General features: G+C 38.6%; 1 protein-coding gene across 1 annotated transcript in view; it reads left to right on the top strand.

Annotated features, from left to right (window-relative positions):
* The window catches only part of pias1a (protein inhibitor of activated STAT, 1a), a 47,395-nt gene that overhangs the window by 8,778 nt on the left and 25,758 nt on the right, over positions 1-12,859 (top strand). Inside the window, exon 2 of the mRNA XM_084109293.1 lies at positions 12,355-12,793. Within this exon, the coding sequence (XP_083965419.1) occupies positions 12,355-12,793 (439 nt within the window). The remainder of the gene's footprint in view (positions 1-12,354; positions 12,794-12,859) is intronic.

Here is a 12,859-nt window from a genome sequence, read left to right as displayed (position 1 = left end):
CTCTGTAGTCTGACTGTGTCCAGGCATTAGAGCATGAAGAGATGGGACACCTTTAAATCTGAATGTCCTGTACTCTGTAGGGAGAAACGTTTGTATGTTTCAGATATTATTTAAGTGTGATAGAGCCGGCTGTTCCTGAAGTGAATGTATTACACACCGACACATAATTACATCAGGAATTTTTTTTTGTTTTTCAATGCATTAGTGATTAGTGCCTTTGCAGTTTGCACCTGCTTCATTAACACGTGCATATGAATGCCTGTGGGCTCAGAAAGCTGTCATATCCTTGGTTTTACATGTTTGCTTGTTTCTGAACTTGCAAACGGTAAGCAATTAACGGAAAGCCTCAACTCTGGAAAATGTTTAAGGCCACCTAATACATGATTTGGAAGTGTTCAAAACCAAACTTAATTGACTCAGGGACTCAATGATCATAATAGACCAATGTATCAATCAGGCTGATTATGTGGCTATTGGGAAATTGCTGCCATTGGTCGATAACTGTGTCTGCTTGACCCATTAACGGCAGTGTTAGTTAACTTTTTTTATCAGTTTAAAAATCTACCAAACGTATTGTCAAGGCATACGACATTTCTATTTTTGTGTGAAGTTTGAGTGCATTTTCAAGAAAAAATGTGTTTCAATTCAGCGATGTTGTGTATATTTCGTTACTGTCATTTAAATTGTGTTATGTGAGTAAAGGTAAAATGGGACTTAATGGGACTTAAGTTTTTGTATTTCATATTTTTCTTTTTTTTCTCTGTATAGTGAAATGGAGATCATTAGCAAATGGTATTGTGTATCAATTTTAAAACAACAGCAACGACAACTCAGAAAGTGTCCAGCTTTAGGCCTTCCCACATGGCTGTTATATTGACTGTTGATATTGCCGAAGGCCTTGCCATATAAATTGACCAGTACTCTTTTGGACCAAATTTGTTATCATGTTGGAAAATTCGAAATATTTTAGCCGCGCTTCTGCAGGCACATTTTTCAATTATAATATTGTAAAATACCTGAACAAACATAATTTTTATGAAGTAAATACCAAATAAGTGTTCGATTTCAATCTCACAAAAACGTATTTCATCTTTTTAAAATGTGATCGTTACAGATCATTTACTATACAATCAGTGGCGGAACTAGAGTTTTATACATGGGGTGGCCAGGGGGTGGCCACTGCTACTTTCGGGGGTACACAGTGCACACACACACAGTGGAAAAGCATGTGGAAGGAATTGGGTCACTCTGTTTGTGTCTATAAGTGTTGAACATCCAAAATATTTGCAGAAAACAAAGCTGAAGCACCAAGGAGATAAGATACCGCATGTGTCTGTTATGAACTGCTGCGTTTATTTACAATTATTTATTTTTTAATTAGATAGAGCAGGCATCAAGCAGACATGTCCTTGAAAAATGTAAACAATTTTATTGCCCATCAATATAAAATCTTATCCTAGGAAGATTTAATACAACATAATTCTTTCTTTATAATAATTTATAATAATTCTTTCTAATTATAATTATTTAATTTATAATTATTTTTTTGTGTTCATTTTTGGGTGAACTATCCTTTTAATCTGGCAAAATCATCTCAACTTAAATTCCTGAATTGGGTATGTGATTGACTGCCTGTGTCTGGTAGATGCTCTGACCTGTTGCTGGTTCTGAAGTCTGACCACACTGACTCTGACTAGCCAGTGGTGATGCAAGGGCTGGGGTCTGATCTGCCTGTTAGTCCAGTCATTTTAAGACAAAATGGGGGTCAACCTTGAACAAATTGCAACAGAAGCAAACTCAACTGATTTTGTATCCTCAATATGTCCTGAGTAAGGAAAAAAAAAGCCCAGAAGAATCCCATTAGGGGAACATTTCGAAAAAGACCCAAATATAGCCTATTCATACGCCTATTCATTCTTTCTCTCATGTGAATGGGGTAAAAATTTTAACCTTTAGATATCACCATGAAAATTACTGAGTTGATTACTTACATCAAGACAAACAAAAAATGTATTCCAAGTTTTTTTAAATTGTTTGTTAAGATGGACAAACGGTGCATAATCTAATTACGTATGTGCTAATTTGCATAAATACCACAACAGATCTAAACATTGGGTATAGCCAGGTGAAAATGTCTTGTTGAATCTTGTTGACACATAACAGTAAAATACTTAATGTTAAGGTCTGAATGGAACCCATTTAGGCTACCCATGAGCATTAATACATAGAGGCAGGAAGAAGTACTTAAGAGATGGGGTTTGGGGCTGGGTCTGTGCCTGTTTCTGGGGGACGAGTCTGAGGGAAGAACAGGAGACAAGGGTAAGGAGAATGCAGAAGACAAAAGGCAGGTAAAATAAAAAGTGAATCCCCAGAAACAGTTTTCGAAACTTTCCCCTAATGGGATTCTTCTGGACTTTTTTTTCCCTTACTCAGGACATAATGAGGATACAAAATTATTTGAGTTGGCTTCTGTTGCAATTTGTTCAACCTTTTTTCATAAAATGACTGGACTATGTTTGTGCTTATTTAAAAAGAACTCTGATATCTCTCCCTTTCTTTTCATATTTAATTGACCCTGTTCAAAAATATGACAAATTTAAAGATTCCAATCATATTCATATTCTAATCATCATCCAATTACCAACATTTTTATCTTAACTATTCTCGCCAGTGTAAAAAAAAAAAAAAGAAGGTGTTTTTGGTCATTTTCACAATTTCATGGTGTTCAACAATTTCAATAATGTTTTATTCTAGCTTCGTGCGTCTTTTTTTTATCAACACTTGAATGTTGGCAAGTTTCATAAAAAGCAACATGAACAAAAAGCTGAGAAAATCGCATTTTTATCAAAGACTACATCTAGATCAGATTCATAATGATGATCAAAACACAGTAGATCGAGTCCATCAACACCCTACACCCATAAAGCGTCATAGTCCTATAGTGATCGCATTATGATATCGCTTGTTTCTGCTCTTCTTTGCCTGCGTTTTGATCTCCTATCCTCACATTAGCTAGAACATTTGTATACTGTAACGTACACACACGGCAAGTACTGTATATGCGTGTATTAGGCCTAATGTAGGCTATTCGGAGCAAACCACCCTGATGCTAAACCTTAAAAACTTACTTCAAATATGATGTTTTCTTATTCGGTGAAGTTCGGTAGCCTATCTTGCAACCATCTCTCGTCCTCTGCTCGTCCGTTTGAAAACTGTGCGCGCGCCGCGCTGCCGGCGAACGTAATTTTTTATTATTTTTTTTAATCAGCATCAGCAACTGCCAGTAGCAAATAAAATTTTGGGGTGGCACCCGGGGTGGCCAATCACATGTCAGGGGTGTCCAGTGCCACCCCGGACCCCCCTCTGGCTCCGCCACTGTATACAATGTAAATGCCTAAGTGCATAAAATTTTGCATAATAGGTCACCATTAAATGCTTTAATCCTACTGAAATTGAACAAGTCTTGTAAAGTTAATATTTTTTATAACTTACGATTACTCTAATGTAATGCATTTACTGTTTTGTTTTTTACTTTACTAAACTTTTTTATTATTCTAGTGAACTTAGTCTAGTTGTACTTAGGGTGTACTCACACTAGGCACGGTTGCCATGAACCGGGCCCGAGTACGATTGTCCCCCCTCCCCACTCCCCCTCTGGCCTGCACTCACATAGGGTTTCAGCATTCGTGCCGGAGCACGCTTACGTCATTATGGTAAGACATTATGGTTACATTATGGTAACGTCATTATGATTTACGGAGTGCATCCCGTACCCTTAAATACTGTGCCCGCAGTTTTTTTACCTTGTCTCTACACTGCTCGGTAGTTCTTTGATATCCATGACGAAGAAGATAGTCACGGATTTTTCTAAATATATCTGAGTTTTTATGCGTTTTGTCCAGCTGTTCTTGTATGCTCTCATCTGCCCAAATTTCCAACAAGCATTGCACCTCTGCCGTAGACCAAAGCGACCCTTTCCCCGCCATGTTGGTTTTGGAGCGTCGCAAAACCGTGACGTCACGCGTCCTGTTCCGTGCTCCAGCACGGTTAGCGCTCACACTGCATGCGAACCGCGCCCGAGTCCAACTGAACCGTGCTCTGGCCCACCTCTTCCAAGCGGGCCAGGGCCGGCTAATCGAGCCGCGCCCGGGCACGGTTCGGAGCACTCACACTAGTCAAACGAACCGCGCTTTGGTGGTCAAACGCACTCGGGCACGGTTCAAACTGGCTAGTAGGGGTGGGGAAAAAAATCGATTCTTAGATGAATCGCGATTCGGGACGTGGACGATTCTGAATCGATTCACAAATGTCAAAAATCGATTTTCTAAAAAAAAAAAAAAAAAAAAAATCTAATAACGTAACATTGAAGGAACGCAAAAGGCGGAACTCTGAAGCGGACGTGCAGTGCGCGGACAGTCTGTGGCGTGCACATAACAGAGACGCGCACATAACAGACGCATGATGGCTGAGCGCCAAATCCGAACGGCACCAGAGAATGTCTTCGTTAAAAGCTAACGTATGGAACATTGGCAATTTCATTGTGATCTATTTAGTATTTTTTTGTATGAGAGCTAATTTCTGTATTGTTTAGTTTTCACATCACTATGCTGTGTAAACCGATCTGATCTGTATGCAATATGTGCAATGCCAGTCACAAAAAGTTACATTTTTACTGTAAGTTACTCTCTGCAGATGTTCATTCACTTTCTTTGCTATTTTTGATTGTGGTATACAGCAAACATTTCAAGTCATAACTCTTTATTATTTAGTTGTGTATAAGTCAAGAGCGACTTTGTATGTTACTAATTATTCAGAATATGCATAAGTCCACAAGCATTATACGTTATGATAGCTTCTGGTACATAATTCTATATTTTTGAACGAAAACTGTGAATTTGCTACAGCAAAATGTTTTTTTTTTTTGTCTGAAGGATTATATTGCTCATTGGAAATTACAAGAGGATGTTGGTTAGAAGTCTATTATTAAATGCTAGAGATTAAGAATATGCTGAAGTTTGTATTAATTTACTACAAGTATGCTGCTAGTACAGGCACACATTTATTTTCCTGTTGGTTCTCAGCAATGTTGGGACATATGCTGGCAAATGTAACCTTACAGTTGACTTGCCAAATCACTTCCATTTGTTTTATTAATACAATTAATATAGGAAGTATTGGAAGTAAGTTCGTTATGGGTCATCATAAATACTTTGCTTTAAAAGTACCAAGTAAAAATATTTTTTCAATGTTTTTGATAAAAGGCACTTCCCTGAGAATTGAACTTAATAAATGTGAAAAAGACACTTTAATGTCTCCGTTTGTCATTCTGTATTGCAAAGCAGATGAGAGTAGATCATGATCAGAAACCTGATTAGAAATCATTATGAATAAAATCGAATTGTTTTGAATCGAAAATCTTTTTGAATCGAAAATCGATTTTGAATCGAATCGTGGCCTCAAGAATCGGAATCGAATCGAATCGTGAGATGGTAAAAGATTCCCACCCCTACTGGCTAGTGTGAGTACACCCTACAACCCCTAAAAAAAATTTACTCTACAACCCCTAAACCTTCATTTAAAACTGTAGTTTAAAACAAATTATTACAGCTACGCAAAGTTGATATACTCCCATTATTTATATTCTTAATTTGAAAACACTTTGTCAATTTATTTCAGCTATTTTTAATGTTATTGATGCTGCTGCTGCTGTTATAAAAAACATTGATGTGATATGAAAATAAAATTGAACAAAAACAGATAAATTAAAAATCGGTTCTGCATATCGTTTTTCAGACATAAACATACAAATATTCAGTATAGATTAGAAAATATCAGCATCGGTCGTCAGCCTATGTGTTGTGCTCTTTCTCTAAAAGATTAACTTGTAATTAATAATTTGATAGAACAGAACATTTGACATGTTTACGAATAATAACGCCGCATTAAACAGCACCTGTTATCATATTTTGGGTTTTTGTGGTGTCAGTGTTCAATCACTTGTTCCTTCTTTTCTGAAGGAGCTCCATTGAGTAGCGCACACAGCATAGTAAGGCTGTTTGTGTGCAGTGTGTTTGTAGACAGTTAAGTGGCTCTGCTGTCTGCTGGGGACTTTGCTATTTACTGCTGTCATATCCAAACCCTTAGATCATGCTATGATTGTATGGTTACATGGATGTATGTGTGTGCGCTCACCGCTTGAGCTGTGTTGGTGGAACACAAAGCACTGAGGTATGTGAGTGTTGATCTTCCGCCAGTGAGCTGCAGGGCTGGAGATGGTGGGGGAGGGGTGGACCAGAGAGAGAGAGAGAGAGAGAGAGAGTTGGAGGAAAAGCTGGCACACTAATTGTGTTCTGGGCTCTTAGCTAGAGAGAAAGAGAGGGTGCATGCAAGTGAAATTGGGAATAGGTGTGTGTTTGTGACCCCTCAACTGTTTGTTGGTCTTCAGTAGCAGGCAGACAGGCATTCGAAAGGACGAAGGGATTCGGTCTCTGAATCACCTTCATTTTCTGAAATAGCACTTCAGGAAAGATGATCTTCTTCATCAAGGGCCCATGTGCACCTGCGCCCAAAAGACAGACCACAAACACACCTGTCCTAGACAAATGCTCAAATTAACATGTGTTACACACCTGAGCCCTAAAAAATGCTTCTGTTTTTGCATTGTCTTGTTTTGTGCTGGTGTATGTGGCATTATGTTCTCCTTTCTGTTTTTATTAAGTGAAAATCTGCATGACCTTGAAGATTATTTGGCTGGATCACCCGCATGAAGCAATAGGCTATATTAGAGCATGTACCTGGCACAGATTTACCCTGAACAGCAGGAGCCAAAATATACAAAAACAAACACATTTGAGTACGCTGGGGGAAAAAAAAAGATTTTAAATGTTTTTCAGAAGAAATGAGAAGGAAGTACTCTTCTTTCTGCTGCCCGAAGACAAATACACTAACCCATAAATTTGCATTACATAAATAAACAATTTACTTTTTTTTTTTGCTCATACTCTGAACAGTCGTAACCTTTGTGCTGTTTGTGTTGAGTGCGCTTATTAATACACGGACCTCCCCTAATCAGGTGCACCTGTTTAATAAGCCCTTCAATAGATGGTCAGATTCCAGCTGTGTTCACTGCTCCCTGAACACTGAGCAGGGGATTATTAGAATTGCACTTGGCACAATTTATTTGTTTGGAACTTCATCAAACTCAGACAACACGAGTCACACAGATTAGGCGTTTTGAGTGTGATGATGTAACATTAGCATGATTACCATACTTTTATATTTTTGAGGGTATAATGTGAAAAAGCATATATTATAAATTCAAGTTCTATAATTTGGAACCTCTAAATTAAATTTAGTCATCAAATCACTACCTGCAATGTTCAATATAAGTATATATGTATCTATCATCATCTTACCTGGCTGTTATGCAACCCATCATAATAGCTTTTTAACGATCACATTGCCTATCTGTTGCGCTTTATGCTCACAAAACTTCCTAGGTACCACTTCTAAATACAATAAAGCTGAATAAAAACGCAAGAGCTTTTTCAGCACGTTTATTTGACCCTGGTTGAATGTATTATTGAGGTAGTTTTTAAAAAAAAATTTAATTGAAGTCTAAAATGTCTTAAATTATAGCAAAATACCTTACATTTATGATGATTAAATGACATGTTTTATAAGGGAATACAGCGTTTAGTGAAATAGCCAAATGTGATGGACATTTTTGCATTAATTATTTCTTGACTGTGATTATTGCAGACGTATTCATATGCAGGACTCTACTGCCTGAACATACATTCAACATGCCTGAACATGTTGTGGAATCTTTCTTAAATTTGGCATGAAATGAAAATAGATATAAAATAAATAAACTCTAAAAAAATTTGGTGACACATGCAGGACTTCTCCAATCATTTAGTCCACTTAAACCCTGCCGCTGAAACTGCCGTTCATCATCCATTCCACATCTGCACAACAACCGATGCATAGAACTAAGTCCCCGTCCTGCATTTTTTATTTTCAATAATCTGTTAAACTCAGAATAACGTCACAATGTGGAACAAAAGATCTCTCGCTACTTTCATTTCATTGGAACTTTAAGATGGCAAAATACGCTGTTATAGAGAGAAAATTATGCCATCATTTACTCATCCTCATGATGTTCCAAACCTGTATGACTTTCTTTCATCTGTGTAACAAAAAAGAAGATATTTTGAGAAATCTATATAAATATAAAGATTTTTGTCTATACAATGGAAGACAATGTAAACAATGTTGGGGAACTTCCAATCAAAAAGATTGTAATAAATCATTATCCATCAGTTTGCCTTCATGTTCTATTTTAAGTTAATGAACATGTTTGATTAAGGCAACTTGTGTTACAAAATACAGACATATACTACAGTGATATTTAGCCTAACATGTCTGTCATATTGCTGCAGAAATAATCAAGCTTTTGTGGTAATTCATGGTCTGTTGAAAGTAATTTCAACTTTTACACTTTCACTTTTCAATTTCAATGCTTTTCACTTTTAAGTTTCCTTCAGTGATTGAAGGGTGAACAGAATAATGTCACTTCATTGTACCCAGTTAAAAAAAAAGCTTATTATTGCATTCATAGAGCGAGCCTTTCACTTATTGTTTACAGTTTAACGGAAGTTATTCCCATAATTAGTGCAAAGCATCATGGGGTGTAGGAAAAATGTGAATATGTTTAAAAATAGTGAGCTCACTTTGCAGCAGGCTTCAGCATTACCTGTTTATAGTGCCTGTTTGAATGAAGCTGACTGTTTCACTGCAGACAGTGAGTATACTTCTATCTGCGTTTCTCCTCTCTGCGGGTTTTAGAGTGTTGGTGTTGTTGAACTACTTTCAAACTCCTATGACACAGTGTTGTGCAATTAAACCTCAGCAGGGTGGCCGAATCTGACGTTGACACTGGTGCAACTAAGACCTTTACTTTCTGACATCTGGAATTTTTATGTGTGACATTGTGCTCTAGTTGGTTGTGGGCTGAAGCATTAGACCCACTGGACTGTGATGAGGGAGAGGGGTTTGAGTGTAGGAGAAGGATAGAATGTGGGCGGTTGACTTTGGTGAGAAAAATCAGGGAAACAAGACATGAATATCATGCAATATACACTTGGCTGCTCACAAAAGTGTTTCTGTATTTTAAGCTTATTTGTATCATTTTCAAGGTTAAATCCTGCAATTATCATGTGATATGTCAGGTTATATGATGGGCATATTCATTTCCATTCGTTTTCTGAATTGAGAAATCAAATTTTATTTCAAATATCCTGTACGTTTCAGAACTCAAAACTTTCTCATTAGTCAAAAAACAGCTTTTATTGAAACCAAGCTCAGAAAGTGACTCGTTTTGGATTTTGTCACATTATTACATCATAGTGCGGTGAAAGACCGCCTCTGCAGAAGATCAACGCCTACTTCTACATCATTGCCTCTTTAGCCCCGCCCACTGATTCATGCATGTCATGTAGTAGTAAATACGAGAGAGACGCAAACACAGGATTACTCCAGTGACAAAACGATAGAGATGCCTCTGAGGATTACAAGACACTTTGAAGTGCCAAGTTGTGGAAAAACACAGTCTTTGCATTGCCATGGTTGTGATCCTAACAATAAGGAAGCTTAGATGAATTTTATTTTTAACGACGCTCTAGTCAGATTGAGTCAGTAAGACTGTTTGTTTGATCGCTTCATTTGACCGTGGATTCATTTTTAAACAAGACACAGCTCGACGCAGGCTTTTCAGAGAGACTGAAAATAAAAGATAATGCAGTGACAACTATATTGGATCCAACAGTAATGTTGCAAAACACAAGTGTGAGTAACAGTGTTTTTACCATGTGTCACTATTGCTTTGTTTGATACAGATCATTTGATATGTACTGAGTAGTTAGTGTAGCGTGACAGTCAAATGTGAATAGTTGTGATTTGCTGTTCTTTTCTTTGCTTCAGAATTTATGGGGTTAATGCGTTGAATTATCGAATACGGGAGAACGTAGAGAACTCTGCTTTTGTTATTGTTTTGATCTAAGCCATTCGCTGTAATTCTGAATATGAGCTTCAGTGAGCGACATCTTCTGTTTTGTCATCAGTAAGACATAGTTTTGTTTTATTTAAAACATCACTGCAAATGACATTGTATACGTTTTTCACGTTATTGAAAAGGATGAACTATGAATAACCTATAAGAATGACGACGGTGCATTCATTCATAATTCCTTTTACATGAAACACCGCAAGTCATTCTTACATGTCATACCCAAGTTTATTAGATCCATGTCTCACAGTGTGATTTGTAATGATCTTATAGGATTGCCGAAATCGCAGTCTGTAGCAGGCATAAAACACTCAGCTAGTTGTACTAGACACTGTACATCAAGTGTTTTAATATGAATATCCGTATATCAAGAGCAATGATGCAAATGACACTGTAAACCATGCATTAAATAGAGTTTTTATATGTTACTTTGATGATAGACCAGGTGCTGGCTCACCGCTATTGGAAATGGAGCCAAGAAAAGAGATGATTAACTGTGGAGAACAAGAAGGGGATGGGTTAATTAAAGACACTCAAAGTTCTTGGGACACTCAAAGTAAGGTTTTTTACTAAAGTTAATACTTTGACACTCTGGGCATGTCAAAAAGCAAGTGTGACTCAGAGAGAGAGAGAGAACTGACCGACGTGCACACAGTCTTACATGTGAAGCATTCGGAGCCTCCATCGCGCTCTCTCACTCTCTCTTTATCTTTTTCCCCTTTCAGTTGAACTGTTCAGATTCATAAGCTCAATCATACATTATCTCTCATTCTGTTTTGCTCTCACACACACAGTCTTCTGTGCTGTCAGTGTGTTTGTTATGTGAGATGTCACTGGCTGGTCTGCAGTATTTCACCTGCTTCTTTAGCTTTTTTTTCTGAGTGTGTTCACCAGACCGAATCATTTCTTCATGAATGAATGTCTGCATCTGTTTAGTTCTTATTTCTCCATCCCTTCACCTAAATAGCTCAATTATTGATTGTCATTTGTGCATTTGTTCCTGACACTTGTTGGATTATGATGGATCAGTAAGTGAATAAATGACTGATTGCATTGTTATGGGTCATTATAGGCAAAAATGTGTTGTTCTTGTAAGCTGCAGCCATGGTATCTTTGTCAGCAGACTCTACTTTCAAACAGTATCATGCCTGCTGAGTATTTTTACTGGAGCCATCTCTGTATGTGTGTGTGTGTGTGTGTGTGTTCAATTTCATTTGTTTTGGAAGCTGAGCAGCTCTTGTCTCTGCCCTTCCCCCCTCCCCCCCCTCCCCTCCCCCCCTTACTCTCTCTCTCTCTCTCTCTCTCTCTCTCTCTCATGCCCACTGTCATTCTCTTTTTTTCCCTGAACCAACCTCTCCTCTGCTCGCATCTCCTCTCCTCATTTTAAAACAGAAATGCATCATGGGTTTTATTCAGGAATGTCTTGCAGGCTCTTGGTTGTAAGAGCATCTGTTCTGATTTGTTCTCTTGTGATGATGCACAGGGAGGGATTGAGTTGTTAATCAGTGCATTGTTAGCTTTTTATTGTCTGGCTAATTCTAAACCAATATCTTGTCCAAAGGAGAAGCTAATATATATTTAAACAGGAATGAACGCAAACAGACGTTAACAGCAAACAGCGCACTGCAGTTATGGCGTCTGCCACTTTAAATGCTCAAGCTCTTCAAAGCAGGATGGATTCTGATCGGCTATTCATTTTTTATTGTTCATCAGCTGGAAAAATAGTTCTGAAAGTCCTCTGTGTTGTTCATTATAGTTGTGTTGTGGACTTGCCTATTCTCATAGAATTAGAATGATTAGGAAACGCATATCAATCAAACCAGACAGCATGTGTTTCCGTTCTGGAGAAGAATGGTTTATTATTAAGAATGTTAGTGTGTACATTGCCGTCTTTACTCTGCATTATTTGCCCTATCCTGTTTGGTTTCTCTGTCTCGTTTTTAAGCCTGTGGAATGTGACACTTCCGTTGTGTTTGTGTGTGTTTGGGGCTGTTCCTGCATATTTCATAGCTTAGACCATTACTGAACTATCCTAGCCTGAGGAAAAGTGTGTGTGAGAGATGTGTTTGTATTTGAGTGTGTACCTTCAGATGTGTGTGTCAGTGTCTGAGCTGTGAGTAAGTGTGTGTGTGTTTGTGTGTGTGTGTGTGTGTGTGTTTGCCCCGTAAACAGTTTGGCCTATGCAAATGAAGTGTGTTTGGCGCTGGAAGTGTGATGTTGTCATCAAGTTGGCTCAGAATGTGCGTGTTAATTTCTGCTGCGCTCTTTCTTTCATTCTCCTGTAGCAAATGGTGATGAGCCTGCGGGTGTCAGAGCTGCAGGTTCTTCTGGGCTACGCAGGCAGAAACAAACATGGACGAAAGCACGAGCTCCTGACTAAAGCCTTACACCTCCTTAAAGCCGGCTGCAGCCCCGCCGTTCAGATGAAAGTCAAGGAGCTTTACAGACGACGATTCCCCACCAAGTTGGTTTCCCCGGCAGAACTGGCCCTGCCCGGAGTCCACCCCGCCGCTGCTTCCTTGCCCCCCGGCCTCACGCAGCTGGGATTTGATGGGCATGGAGCGCCCCAGTCCCCTCTGCTTCCCATCTCCCTCCTCGGGCCCAAACATGAGCTGGGCCTGCCCCATCTCCCCACCAGCCTGCACCCTGTACACCCTGATGTCAAACTCCAACGGCTGCCCTTCTATGACGTGCTGGATGAGCTCATTAAACCTACAAGTCTTGGTGAGTTTTTGAGGTGTGCTATTGAAGTGTGTGTGTGTGTGTGTGTGTGTATGTTCATGCACATTT

This window comes from Abramis brama, assembly GCF_963993115.1.
Source record: "Abramis brama genome assembly, chromosome: 3".
NCBI lineage: Eukaryota > Metazoa > Chordata > Actinopteri > Cypriniformes > Leuciscidae > Abramis > Abramis brama.
This window is presented reverse-complemented; position numbering and strand designations above follow the sequence as displayed.